At 50.6% G+C, this 14,023-nt stretch overlaps 5 protein-coding genes across 5 annotated transcripts; 2 read left to right on the top strand and 3 right to left on the bottom strand.

Annotated features, from left to right (window-relative positions):
• Positions 1-1,253: 1,253 nt before the first annotated feature.
• Positions 1,254-3,241, top strand: N7498_006084 (Zn(II)2Cys6 transcription factor domain-containing protein; the record flags this gene model as incomplete). The annotated part of the gene is made up of 8 exons (XM_058453146.1): positions 1,254-1,264; positions 1,314-1,342; positions 1,391-1,585; positions 1,638-1,939; positions 1,987-2,254; positions 2,304-2,768; positions 2,841-3,047; positions 3,105-3,241. 8 exons carry the CDS (start codon positions 1,254-1,256, stop codon positions 3,239-3,241), a joined length of 1,614 nt encoding a protein of 537 aa, XP_058307337.1.
• A 702-nt stretch (positions 3,242-3,943) lies between these two features.
• Positions 3,944-6,541, bottom strand: N7498_006083 (putative C6 transcription factor (War1); the record flags this gene model as incomplete). Its single annotated transcript, XM_058453145.1, has 3 exons — positions 3,944-5,007; positions 5,056-5,339; positions 5,394-6,541. 3 exons carry the CDS (start codon positions 6,539-6,541, stop codon positions 3,944-3,946), a joined length of 2,496 nt encoding a protein of 831 aa, XP_058307336.1.
• Positions 6,542-7,266: 725 nt separating this feature from the next.
• On the bottom strand, positions 7,267-9,224 carry N7498_006082 (phosphatidylinositol-3-phosphate-binding ubiquitin-protein ligase; the record flags this gene model as incomplete). The annotated part of the gene is made up of 2 exons (XM_058453144.1): positions 7,267-7,863; positions 7,917-9,224. 2 exons carry the CDS (start codon positions 9,222-9,224, stop codon positions 7,267-7,269), a joined length of 1,905 nt encoding a protein of 634 aa, XP_058307335.1.
• A 1,003-nt stretch (positions 9,225-10,227) lies between these two features.
• N7498_006081 (uncharacterized protein) lies at positions 10,228-10,884 on the bottom strand (the record flags this gene model as incomplete). Its single annotated transcript, XM_058453143.1, has 2 exons — positions 10,228-10,742; positions 10,791-10,884. 2 exons carry the CDS (start codon positions 10,882-10,884, stop codon positions 10,228-10,230), a joined length of 609 nt encoding a protein of 202 aa, XP_058307334.1.
• Positions 10,885-11,980: 1,096 nt separating this feature from the next.
• N7498_006080 (uncharacterized protein) lies at positions 11,981-13,649 on the top strand (the record flags this gene model as incomplete). Its single annotated transcript, XM_058453142.1, has 3 exons — positions 11,981-12,481; positions 12,548-13,110; positions 13,175-13,649. 3 exons carry the CDS (start codon positions 11,981-11,983, stop codon positions 13,647-13,649), a joined length of 1,539 nt encoding a protein of 512 aa, XP_058307333.1.
• Positions 13,650-14,023: the final 374 nt, after the last annotated feature.

Raw genomic sequence — 14,023 nt, 5'->3', positions numbered from 1 at the left:
AAGATCTGCAGGGTTTGACGGGTCCGGAGCTTGCCATCCACGGGTCCTAACGAAATGAAAACCCGAAATCGCGCCCGATACTTCTACTTTAATGAAGGCTCCACCACCCCGGTGCGGGATTTGTCAGGTACGATTTGATCCCGGCGTTGCCGATCCAATGATCTATCTCCTTACCCATTCCTCGTGCTGGATTTGAGTTTGGAGTGCCGTGACCGCCACATGGTCGAACAAACGTCAGGCCAGGGCCAACTACTCCGTACGGAGTACTCGGTGACGGTCCCAACGGATGACGCTAGTGTTTCCACTTTATTTTCGAAGCTTGCTTGACCGACGACACCCACACCTGGGCAGGTCTATCACAGGTTGGATCCTAGAGCGAACAATCTCCGGCTTACAATTATTGGAGACTCACGTCGTCCCGCTCATGTACTATTGGCTCCGGGTCAATGCGTACGCCAATACGGAGTACAGTACACTGTCGATAATCTGCACTGGGGTACTGGCCCAATCCCACAAATCTCACTGAAATACAAAATGCACTACATACCCAGAAAAAAAAAGAAAAAAAGAAAAGAAAAAACCAGAAAACCAGAAAACATAGGGGGGGGCTACGCGGCGACCCGATGGCAAAAGAAAAGAATTCTCGACCAGATACATCGCTCTTCTATACCTACTCGCTTGTTCTTGCCTGCCATGTTCCCGAAGGCAGCCGCAATCGGCCAGAACGCATCCAAGATCTCCTTCGGGAAAAGATCGGTTTTGATCGGGGGGGGCAAGCAAAACTTTGTCGCGGACGTGTGGGGGCGCGTGCCGTCCAACCAAATACAGCAGGAGTCTGTCAAAACGGGCCCCGGTGGGGATTGTTGCAGCTAGCGCTGGGAAAAGGATGAGGAACAATGGCGCTGCCCTGTCCGGGTATCAGTAGCAGCCAATTCCAGTGAAGTTCCAGGACATTCGAAACCCGGTCAACCGCTGCCCCTGCTCCGCTCAACGTCGAGCTAATCTCCAACTCACCCGGGGCGATGTTTGGTTGTACCCCAAAAATTCTGCGTTGGCCTCATGATGATCTGCCGGTGTATCAGCGTCCATTTTCAGGGATTGGCCACCCCACTTTATCTCCGCCATCGATAATTACTACTCAAACTTCATGATCGTACTTTGCATCTTATATCTCGCATCCTCGGGCCTGGGATGCTGACTATGTCCTGCTGGAACTCTTTCCTTGATCGTGTCGTTGTTCGCCACTCTGCGTAATGAGGGGATGGTCCGTGGTTGTCTTCTCTAGGATTCGTGAAAATACTGACCTTGTTTAGCCTCACATGTCGTCTGCGCCATCTGAAATGTATGTCATCGCTCGTCACTTGCAGGAATCGGATCTAACGGCTTCCAGGTGACAAATCAGGAACGAAATGTCTGCGCTGCCAGCGATCTGGCCGCGAATGCGTGCCTGCGCCGGGGAAATCTGAGGAAGTTTCCTTTCGGCATGGTCAGAATCCTTCCTTGCGAGGAAAGGGGCCCCCGAGGTACGGGGAGAGCGACTTGACTTTTCCTGATGACCAAATTTGGGTCGAAACATCCTCAGAATGTATGCCCTCCCTTGGAGATTTGGAATCTGGAAACTTTCTCATCCTTGCCAGATTCTTTCAAAGATGAAACCAACCAGACCGCGTCGGAGTATCACGTCGTGCCGACGGCGAGCAATAAATCGCTCTCCAGGTCACCGTCCGAAGCTCGCTCTACCTCCTCGTCCACTATGGACCCTTCTTTACCTAGCTCAAGCACCAGACTTCCACTTTACATCGCAGACTCTCAAGCCGGGACACGCTCCAACTCGGCCAACTCACCTCGATCATCTAGCACAACCCCTTGTCAACCACGACTGGCAAGCGTAACGGAAGCTTACCTACTCCGACATTTCCAAATCCATCTAGCGCCTTGGGTAAGTACTTTTCCCCTGAGCAGACCGCGCTTCTAACCAAAGTCCAGCTCGACGCGGGCGATCCTGAACGACACTTCTGCGCAGATGTAGCCGGGCGAGCTAGCTCATCCCCACTGCTGCTGTACGCCTGCCTGGCTGTATCAGCATGCCATCTATCCCGAACGGCAAACACGATCTCCCCCGAGGTCGCAGACAGCTATCATGAGCGCTGCGTCTCAATCATGCTCCCAGTCCTCGACAAACCCGAGTTTGAAATCGGCCTCGACATCCTCCTAAGCTCAACCGTGATCCTCCGCTTCTTTGAACAGATCTCCTGTGCGCATTTCACCCCGTCAACTCCCGACTCCCCCACTGACATTAGCAGCCCACACCCCCTCGAACGACCCGCAACGCCACCTCCTCGCCGGATCCGTCTATATCAGCTCACATGTGGACTGCGCTATTTCACCCGGCCTCACGTCGGCTTCCTTCTGGGTCTTCGTAATCCAAGACATTCAATTCGCGCTTACGTACCAGAAATGTCTTCGCCTGAGCTTCGCGCCATTTGATGATCGGCTTCGTCGTTGGTGGGTCGCCAAGCCGTGTACCGAGCGCGACTGGGTTAACCGAGCGATTTGGCTTCTTGCCGAGACCGTGGAGTTTTGCTATAATGTCTCGGGCCGGAATTATTGTGGTCATCTCGGCATTGCGGGGGAGAATGCGCTGAAGCAAAGGATTCGGGACTGGGAGACTGGGAGGCCGGATACATTTACGCCGTTGCATGTATCACCACCAGATCATGGGAGAGGGAAGCCGTTTCCTGTGGTTTGGTACACGAGTTTATGGCATTGTGAGTTTAATTCTGGGATTTTGTTCGCTCTGTGATTAAAAAGGGTTTATGCTGATAACTTTTTCTTGGCAGCTACGGCTATGCAGCATGTATGTCTTGCCAAGGCGCTGCTGCTGATTCGCGAATTCGAAGTATATGACAGGGGGTTGATGTCTGCCGAGCATCACATGTACATCAAGGAACAAATCTCAGACAACCTGAATTACCTTTGGGGCATTGCTCTGTCGGCAGACGACGAGCCATCTTTGCGGATCATGGCTTGTCATGCATTGTGTGCTTGTACGTTCTACACCATCTTCCTCGACTTATTGGCTCAGTACTAATGCCTGGTTATAGGCAGCTCATGGATCGATGATCCTCAGGCGCAGAATCTATTATTTGATCTGCTCCGCCGTACAGAACGGGATAACGGATGGCCGTGGGCTTACGTGGAACAGCGGATTCTGCAAACGTGGCAGGGGAGTCCGAGGTGAATAGAATATACCCATTTCAATCGACAGTGATATAAAAGTTCATATACCCGAGTTAATGCTCATACGTTTCGCTTGGTGACTCCACTCCGGATAGTGCGCTCTTTCCAATAATCAGATGTGTGAGAGGATGGAGGGGGAGCAGGTGTTAACGGGGCTTGTAGCTCATCCAAAAGATGTGGACCGAACATGCGTTCTTCCAGGGGCGGGACCGGCAAGTGGATATCGGATGATGCACTTCGGCAAAGGCATTTTCCCAGCCATTGTGCCGATAGCTCATTACATCTTAGGTGAGCCTAAGCATCTTCACATAGTCCAGCGCTAGACCTGGCATTGGGGTATTTTGCATTCGATATGAGATATTTACGGCTGCTGGCTTGGTATGCAAGACCCACAATGGATTTGTCGATCCAAATTTCCTCTCTCCAAGCGCTTATCTTCATATTAGCTAGCCGGATACTCCGGTGGAGGGACAGCGAGCTCTATAATATCAATTTACCTGGGGGTATTTTTCTCTGGCTTATAATCTGACCACTGGGAACCACTCGGAAAGCCACGTGCTGGAGATAAAACCGTGATTGAGTCTGACAAGACGGATGGAGGTGGAGATGAGTATGGATTGCTGACAAAGAATAGCTATTGTCAGGGGTATAAGAGAGAAGAGAAGTTCAACCACAAACCTACAGCAACGATGTACAATCCAATTTAAAACTGGAAATTTCCGTCAAAAGCCAACGGGAACGTAAACAAGCCCTCATCCATCATGGTTCCCAGCGCAAACAGATTATCCGGATCAAACGTTTCCTCCATGCCCAACCTAGTGTCCATGCCCATCGACTGCCCGAGCATGCCTGTCGACATATCCGCATATGTACCACCCATCGTAGAAGGTGCACCGTTATACGGCGTTGCGCGGTCTGTTGGTGTGAAGGGTTGGTAGAAAGCGCGACTGCCCATGTTTGGATGTGAGGGGCCGGATATGGAGGGTGTGAAGGACGGTGTTGGCCATGATGTTGTCGGTGCTTCAGCTGGAGCGAACGGGGTTCCAGGCGTTGTTGAGCTTGGATTATTTTGATTTATGGTTGCTGGGGAGTAAAGTGACCCTTGGCCGGAGTGAGAATGGTGCGAGATTGAGCCGTTCGAGGGGGCTCGGCTGGGTTGGTTTCCTGTGGCGACTTCGCTGAGGAGATCGAGTGGTGTTGCGCCTTGTTTAATTTGATCAAGTTGTGGTCGAGCTGGTTTATCAGTCGGTGTGTCTGACCGCATCTCGGTTCCAAAAATCTCTCTCAATGCTGGTCCGTTTTCTTTCTTCTTGATGAACCAGTTCCGTAGCATCATTATGATGTTTCCGAATTTGGAAGGGGCTCTACCTTCATTAAGAGCTGCTGCGGCGCGGTAGTGATTGATGACTTTTTCGAGGTAGGATTCGAGTTTGAGACTTTGCATGTCGATGACTTGACCAATGCGTGTTTCACTCGCAGTGAGGAGAGAGTAGATTTTGATCAGACTGATAACCGGGTAAGATGTTCGGGCCAGAGCAACAGTCGGCAGGCACGTCAGACGCTCTATGTCGACTGACAGAATTGCATCCAGACTTTGATGGATCGAGCGGATGCATGTAGTGAGTGCATCAATGAGCGGCGCAATAGCCGAGGTGGGTAAGTCGTCATTTCCTGGGGATTTGGGGATGACGCTCTGTTTGCAATCGATGCTCATAGCACTTTCGTGCACAAAGAGGTTGGCGACATAGTATGTATGTGCCATGGGAACTGCGAAGGCGTTAAACAAATTGACCTAGTGTATAGAGCATGACCTACTTGTGAATAATTCCTCCGGGACCTCCTTCCTCCATTGCGTCAGCTGGTTGTTGAATGCCCTAATGGTGTACCGCGTTTTGCTATCTGCAAACGAGGTCGGAGCCTCGGAATCATCGCTCAAGAGCTGCACTCCGGCCTCTTCCAGAATGAAACCAAGTTTAGCCCACCAAATAACTTGCCGATCAGATGGTAAGGCCTCGGGGTGTGTTTCCAGGACCTGAAGACAATCATCCATGTACGGCTGCCACCTGACGAGATGGGTTCGTCTCAAGGCCACGGTCACCCTATTTATATTAGTGCACTTTCAAATACCTTCATCTAGGTTGGGTTAAACTCACTGAACGGACATGAAATAACATCCCAACCATGTTCGTTTCGCCTCCGGCCCACTAAGATCAACATTTGGACCCTGGGGCTTTTTGATGAGCATCTCTCTGAGACGCGCAAAAGGTTTGAGATCTCCCTGAGAACGGCGGTTGAGGCCGAGGTCCATAGCCAAGACCACAGCAATGTGAACGAGCTGATAGAACTTGAGCTCCTCGAGATTATCTGGAGGCATGTACCAGATTGTACAGACCAAGAGCGCCTGGACAATCTCGATAGATTTTTCACCTCTAACAATGACGCGATCAGCTATCAATTTATAAATCTCAGTCAAAAGGGTGGGCTGAGCCTCCTTGTTGAATTTGCCCATGGCAACAGCAAGGATGGCCAAAAACAATGTAGGCTTCCCACGGCGCACATCGGCCATGGTCGTGCCTGGCGAAAACACCACAATAGGCATCTCCACTGCCATTTGATTGACATAGCGGTTAAAGGCAGCATGAGCAGTTTCAATATCGACGAGTCCTCTATCAATCACATCCACAAATTCAGTGGCAGCTTCAACCTTGGGTGGTGCAGTCTCGCCGGCAAAGGGACCACGCCATTTCGAGGCTGTGGGTTTGTGTATTTGCTCTGCAGATGGACTGTCAGAACGAGAATACTGCGAAGCCAGAAGCTCGTCGTGGCTGCGCTTATTCCCCGCCAAACTAGGGTTCCACCACCGATTGGAAGGCTGGTCGTCGCGATTGGGCGGCTGTGACGGCTGTTGTTGCGCTGGAGGCGCCACCCCAAACGCACCACTATGCGATTGCTGTAACGTAGCAGTTAGAGCATCGATTTTTCGCTCCAGCTCCGTCACCCGGCTGTCCGTCTTCTTCTGGCGTTTCCGAGTCGGCGCCGTCACAACACATGTACGACGAGCCTTGGCGCATCTCTTACAAGGTCCGTCAGGATTACTTGGATCCGGGTCACACCGGACCTTAAGCTGGCGACAAGGCTCGCAAGCCCGGGGCCGTTTAAGATCCACCTGATGATCCTCGGGTTCAGTGGAGGTGGCGCCAGGGTGCGAACCCATGGAGAATGCTGCCCGATCGCCCGGGGAATCATCCCCGGTTTGAGAATGCATGGCCATGTGCGACGGTGGCTCCGGGTAATCGGACATGGTCGCTGTCCGTCGGGACGGCAAAAGCCAACGCCGTGCACGTTAAATTGCAGCGGGGCAGTTGATCAGCCTGGAACCACTGGGCTAGCGAATGTTAGTATATTTTGCACTATACCCAATGACTATTGCCAATAATGCATCAATAAATGCCTGAACTTACAGTGCAGACAAATCCTACGTGGTGGCTGCTTCGTGCCTCACAAGCTGAGATGGAACGGAGCACGGTGGATGAAAGCACCGACCGCCGATGCCTAGACGTTGCAACTCTCGAGGTGCACTGCAAGTGGCTGCTGCGGTGTAATCAGGGCTTCCCAGCACGCGAGCAGAAATCAGATAAGCTCTAGTCGGTCCGAGAATCAAACGACGCCTGGTAACCTCGAGTTCATCGAAATCGCAGTTTGTTTTAAGCGGACGATGACGACCCCGGCAGCCCGGCACGTGACCGTCCCCAACGTAACAACTGTATACAGCTAAATACGTATCCTCTCGACGTCTAAATTCTTCATGAATACTTTCAAGTGAATCTTTACAGCGAAATTTATGCTGAGTTCGTTTCATTCATCATATCATGGGGTAATAATACACAGAGCAAAAGAAAACTCCTCTACAGGGCGGCTCTGTATCGAAACAAGAGATAAGAACAAAAAAAAGAGCAAGCCCTCTGGTCGGTAAATAGTCGAGCGGAAGGGAAATTTTCGGCGATAGCTTCCCGTCGCACATGGCACTTACGACGACACCCAGTGCAACGGGCACTCCGGCTTCCGCTTGAACCAGTCCACGATGCACTCTCTATGGAACTTGCAGAGGCACTCAAGGCGGACGAGATCCTGGCCGACCTCGTAGTCCTCCATGCAAATCGAGCATTCTGCCGCTTCGTTCGGTCCACTAAGACAGTCCTTCTCAGTGGCCATAAATGTGACCATGCGTGCGATCGCGGATGCTGGAGATGGAGCTGTCGTCGAGGACTCCAGCTGGGCTGGCGCGACACGGTTTTCGATACAGTGCACAATATGAGCTTCTCGAGACTCAACTGGCGCATCGGCACTGAGGGGAGGGAAACGAAGACTACAGATCGGGCATAGGTCGCGCTCACACACGGGAGCGCTGCGAGAGTCATTTTGAGCCGGCGGAGGCCAGGCTGCACCGGATGAATGCAGTGCAGGAGGGCCAGTGAATCGACGAGTGCCTCGGCGAATTCCCTCGTCATAGGAGCGACCAGACGGGTCATAAATGTAGGGGTGGCGGCCTTCCTGACCAGATTCCTGACGGAGTGAGAGGCGACGGTATGATTCCATCGGCCGTCGCTCCTGACGAGTATCGTCCTGAGGAAATTAATTAGCTTTGTGTGTCAGATAAAAATAGCTTTCTGACTTACCAGACGGATCGCAGACGGTCGACGCGCGGAGGTGGGTGGAAGCATGGTGGAAGATAGTGACTGGGTAGGGCGATGGCCATGAGGCCGTACACTCGTATAGTTTAGAGGATGGGGATTTGGGTCGGGGACACAGGGGTTGCAAAGACGAACTTCTTCGCCACCTCCCAGAGCAGGATTGATAAATGATGAAGAAACGAGGTCTTCTACAGTAAGATCAATGACTTGACGAGGTAGAGGAATTGGTGGGGATGTAGGATGTGAGGAGCCAGGCGGACGGACAATGTACTGCTTTGGGATGGTAATTCGGTGAGGCGAACACGAAGCACAAACCACGCGGCCGCACTTTCGACAATGATGTTTACGATACCAAAGTTTGAACACTGTCCCGCAGATTGGGCATTCTGTCACTTCTGAATCGGGCTGCCACCTTGGTAACTCTGCCTCCGCTTCAACATTTCCATAATATTGATGGCCGGTGCTCCCTTCCCCATGTTGTGAAGCCATTCGTGAGGGTGATAATGAATTCACAGGGCCGACTTGCCTAGCAGAGGTTTCCGGCCATTGCTCTGTGAACGACCCTTGACTCTGTCTAAGCCTATCAGACCTATCGCGGTTTGCCGTGATAGACAGTGCTGAGGCCCGTCTTGAAGATGCCGATGAGCCTGCGAAATAACCAGCTTCACGAAGGGTATCTGTTTGCCGCAGAGCATATTGAGTCCCCTCAGCTGGCTGATGATGATGACTACCCTGGTCATCACGGCGTAGTGAATTCTCTTCGTCATGGCCAGGCGGAGACGACGTTATGTCGATGGCCGTGGCGTATGACAACCCCGGTGCCGTGGAAGAGCCAGCTCTCGACGATGGGACAATCATGGACACCGATCGATGAGGAAATGCCGCTCGGGGATGAGATTCGCGGGTAGGCGCTTCTCCGGAGCGAGTGCGTTGAAGACGAGGATGCTCCCCAAGGCTTGTCAACCGCCGCTTTCGGTGTCTTGCTGGGTGTGAAGGCATCGGCCTCGTGAGGTCAATCGGCGTGAGGCCTGACCTTGATGATGTGACGTGCGGGGAGCTCATTTGTCTGGAAAGTTCCGGGTATTCGTCCGTACTCTGTGCGTTTCCGCGGTGATGCGAAGCGCCTGGTGATTGCTCTATTCGGTGATACCCCTCGTCTCCGATCTCAACGCCGGCCTGGCGTCCAGCGCTCAGCCTTTCGTTGTCCTCGACTGTTCGAGGTTCGCCACTCTCGCTTGCGTACAAAGGACTTGTCAAGGGAGGTGTTGATGATGTGGTGCTTGGGCCAGACATCATGAAATATTGCGTATATTCCGGGTGATGGGATCAAAAGTCCTTATTGGCATCGAGACCAGCCTCGAGCATCCAGTGTCTTGTCCGTCATGGGATCTTCGATGACAATATCGTTCGAGAATGCGGGAGAGGATATCCTCGTGGTGGCTCGAGCGGTCCTCCGACGATTAAATGATGGGTATTCAAAGGGGAAATGACGGTTATTCGACGCGAAAGTGATGATTAACTGAGATATGGATAAAAAGGCAGAGGGAGGTGTGGTGTCTCGTGACCCCTTATCGACCAGTAAAACTACTGGAAAAATGCAGAGTTGAAATAAAGGTGAAGCGGTGAAGCGCACAAAGGTCGACAAGATCTATACTGCGGCTGTTGTGAGTTACTGACTGGAGATACAGCCGTCACCAAGCCCGGAGGGTATGCAAGAGGGTGAAGTTTGGGTCCGGTCTGCCTTATCAGTGGGGCCTTGGGACTTGAAGGCGGTGAGACCGCAAATACGGTCGAAACTGGCAGATTCGGGCCGAGGCCGAGATCTATCCGGCTTGCTACCGCGACTGTCTATACATGGGGTCGTAAGATCCCTGCCATTTATCTGCATTCCCCTTCCTATTCATCCGCTTCTCACGCTTCGATCTGATGAAGATTTAGATGCGCTAGATCCGGGAGAATCTCAGTGAGAATTTCAGGCATTGTCATTGGATTACTCCTTGGTAGCTGAGAAGAGATGAAGTGGAACCAGCTTACCTTCAAAAGGTGGAGCGTGGTAGTGGGTAGGATACAGAAGGCCTTGGGATAAGGAAAGAAGAGTAGGATGGAGAAGAAGAAGAAAGCTTGGGCCTGAGAGCCCGACACCCGCTCGTAAACTAGGGTCGTGACTAGGGGTCTAAAGCGCCATTGGGATGCGCGCAATCACGAAAAAAGGCTGCTCCATCAATTTGCTTAATTGTACGACAAAACAAGTTCCCAAAGCCTGTTGAGTTATGATACAATCGCTATATCAAACAAACTAGCCCATCAACTCCTCATCAGAAGTTTCATACCAAACCTCCGAGACTGGCCTATCCTGTTTCCGTCCATTCAGTCCTTGTAAGATAACATCTTTCTTGTAATCTGTCCAGTTATCCCAAATAGAGACACAGCCCCGGTATGCTATTTCGTATGGGAGGGTTGGGCAATATCTTCTTTCTTCCGTATAAAATTTCGCAATGATGAGCTCAGCAGCTGATTTTAGTGAAATGAAGGCAATGTCTACTAGCAGGCCCAGAGTTTGCGCTTCTAACTCCATCGTTTGTTTGTCTAGAATCAACGAAAACCCTCTGAAGCGACAAAGTTCCACCAAGTCGATGAGAGTTTGAATGTCTTTGAACTTGAGTGTGCTTATTCTAAGCTCCCTCAGTGTAGAATCGAGGAGAATCAGGCTCCACATTTGGTAAGCTGCTCGAATAAATCGTGGGCGCTCAGATTCAGTAAGGTGCGGAAAACGTGGACTGCCCTCGCGAAACTCCTTTCCACCATAGCCTCCTATTGAGAGGTCAGACAAATGTAGGTTCATAGGTCGGGCCGACATACGGTTGTAAACTGAACCTGGTCTCGCCATCTCAGCGACGACCTTCTCATTAAATTGGTCGATAGATTTCTCCATGACGACGAAGTTCCGAGTCATTTGCAAGAAGTCTGAAATCGTTGGATTCTGGTATGACAGGGAGCCCCCTTGATCTTCTAAAAGCTTTCGCGCATAGCGTCGACAAGGGATTGCCCTTGGACTCACACGGTGATAAATGGTGGAGACATTGTCATGGAGAATCTGTCGGTGCTTTTGACAGGATGCAGCAAAATGCAGTACATCGGCAAAGGTAGAAAAAGCGCAGAAAACACAGAGGATCAAATCAGCTGGAAGTGAAGATAGCACAGACTGATCATGCATTAAAGCCATGATATGAAAATGAGGGTTAGACTGCAGTGACAGATTGGAAAGGATAAAAAGGAGTATGAATTTGGCAGACGGCAAGTTGGGGTACCTGAGTTTTGTTTTGAAGAAGTCCAAATGTTTCAGCCTGACGGCTCCAAGATATGGCCCCGCCCCAACTTACCATCCCCGCCCCCCCCTATGTACCGCCCCAGCAATCATGCCAAGGGGATATTTTTGGCCCTGACGGCCCCCAAACCCCTGAAGCGGGCCGATGCCAAGTATCACCAAGCTTTAGTTAGCTTTCGGAAGCGTTGGCTAGATTGATTTGGAGTTGGTGTGATCTTGTTCCGGGGCTGAGGGCATTCGCTATACTGTGTCTTGTCACTGGTGACATGTTCATCAAATGCGCCGTGAGCGGGACTTGTTCAGTATCCTGCATGTTCATAGGTAAATCGTCCGTCGTTCTCCACTGGAGGAAGGCATTAGTTAATCAAACGAACTCCTCGGTCCCTCAAAGTTGAATTCATGTTCATACGGCCTCTCTATGGCCCCAGATTCCGTAAATAGCTTCAACTGATTGCCCACGGACCTCGGCAAGGGTCTCATGCCTTTAAGAAGACGACTAAGGGCCGTTCCTAAGGCCCCCGATCCTATCGCCCCAAGATTCTGTAAATAGCCCCAATTGATTGTCTACGGACCCAGGTGGTGGGCATGAGTCTCATCCGTCAAGGAAGACGAACGGGGGCCAATTCCATGGACCAAAATATTTATATTGCTCTATTTCCTCGTACGTTAGTGCCTCATCAGTACTCCAATTGCAACTTGAAACTACGAGACCAAAATCTCTATCATGTTTCGCTCCCGTCTTCTTGCAGCCCAACTGGGTTTATGCCTACTCGCTTTCTTCTTCCTTTCATTTTCTAGGACCACCTCTGCCGCTCCGCTTGATGCGCGAGGAGGTCCTGTCGGTGGAAGTGACCCCTTCAAGGATCCCTCATCCGGCGAGTCGTCATCCGGCGAGTCGGATCCCTTTAGTGATTGCAAGGCGGAAGATCTTGATATTGATCCATTCGAAGATGGTCCCACAGCAGATCGAACGGCAGGACTTGGAGTGGAATTTGAAACTGGTGGATTCTACTTTACCAGCGTTGGAAATTGCGGCAAAGAGAACACTTTCGCATCTAAGAATAAGGCAATTTCGGGCCATCAAGCAACCGACTGGGACTTGACGGTCGACACTACGGCAGAAATGAGCAACCGACTTGACGCGGAGTATATTTTGAATGGCAAAATCATCAAGCTTGGTACAAACCAAGCCGTGCAAGCAGCAAAAGATGTTGCGAGTGACATTGTGAGTCCAAATCCTAATTTTACCTGTGGGAAACTCTCCACTGACCGCAAGCCTTGTATCTCATAGGAACGTTGGGATCCCCACGCGACCTCTAAAAACAACAAAGTTGTTCTCGTGGACCCAGTCAATAACCAATGCAAAACTTGGGAGATCAAGGACCCCCAAAGAACCGGTGGTTGGAAATCCCTCATGTGGCAAGCTCAGGCCACAGCTCCCCTACCGATGGCTGCCCTTAATGTCGTATTCAAATACGCAAAGACGTCAAACTCGTGGACTAATCCTCTTTTGCCTGCAGCACAGCGCATGGCAAAAGATATGGTCTGGGTCAATAAGAACTTCTTCCAGAGCTCCCCACAAGGCATCAAAGCTAAGGACGTCACGGCAGAGGAGATGGCTTTCTTCTCCCTTGTTCTCTCTTATGTCAAAACTGACCCCGAGATTACAGCCAAGACAAGCTTCAAGAACAGGAGTCCCATCATGCCTCGGACAAACTTTGTGTCTTTATTCGAAGGAGTAGAGTCTAGTCTGAAGGGCAAAGATCTCTATGAATTGGTTCAATTACTTGCATGCTACAAGAATGTCAAACCCGATGGTCACGATACTACCGAGGAGGAGATGGAAAAGGTCGAGTGAGTGTCTCTTTTGAGATTGAATATCCGATTTTGAGATCCCAAATTAACCCTAATTAACTAGGATCGACGGCCTATGGTGCAAAGGACCTCTTGACAAGCCAACGCCTCTTCCTAATATCAATTCAAAGTGGACACTCACAGTTGACGGTGACACACCGTTCAAAAACAACAAAGATCTCAAGGACATAACGTCATTTACTGTGAAAGACTGGATGGAAGGAATCCAAAACAAAGGCAGCAAGCTGGAGATTGCCAGAAAAGCCCTTGGATCTATTGCGAAGGACAAAAAAGAGCCAACGGGTGCTTTGGATCTGATGGAATTCTATGATAGATGGTTCGATCACCAGATTGGAGCCTATGGTGAGGTCAGAGAGCGCATTTATGGGAACCCGCACTTGTCCGTTCCTCTGTTTGAGTTCCGGAATCTGGGCTCAGTTGGCAGCCAAGGAATGGAGACCATGGTGCGCAAGATCGAGAACCAGATTATTCAGTATCATCACTCATTTTCGACTTCGGGAACACCCACGAGGTCGTGATCTATGATTGACCCCGTGGTTGCAACTAGCGAACTATGTATTTAGATAAACATTTTCAACATTATATCAATCAATCAATCAATCAGAGTTCAATTAACCTGATAGAGCCTAACCAGGCATTCAACATCATACAAAAGATTAATTAAGAAAGTATAACGATTCTTGAGGAGCCGCAACAGGTGGAGCACCATACAATAGTGGTATGTTACGGAAACTTATTTGTTTCATATATGTCAAAACTTAAGGCTCACAAGTATTACGGCTGACCTATCTCAAAACGGTGGCTATGCAGGTTGACCAAAAGAACCGTCAATACCTTAGGAAATAGACATCAAGTGTTTGTATCAATACGGAGCCAAAATTGCCATGACCAA

Source organism: Penicillium cinerascens (genome assembly GCF_028974065.1).
Source record: "Penicillium cinerascens strain IBT 15544 chromosome Unknown contig_6_segment0_segment0, whole genome shotgun sequence".
Taxonomy (NCBI): Eukaryota; Fungi; Ascomycota; class Eurotiomycetes; order Eurotiales; family Aspergillaceae; genus Penicillium; species Penicillium cinerascens.
Note: the sequence above shows the minus strand (reverse complement) of the source record. Positions and strands in the feature narration are given on the sequence as shown.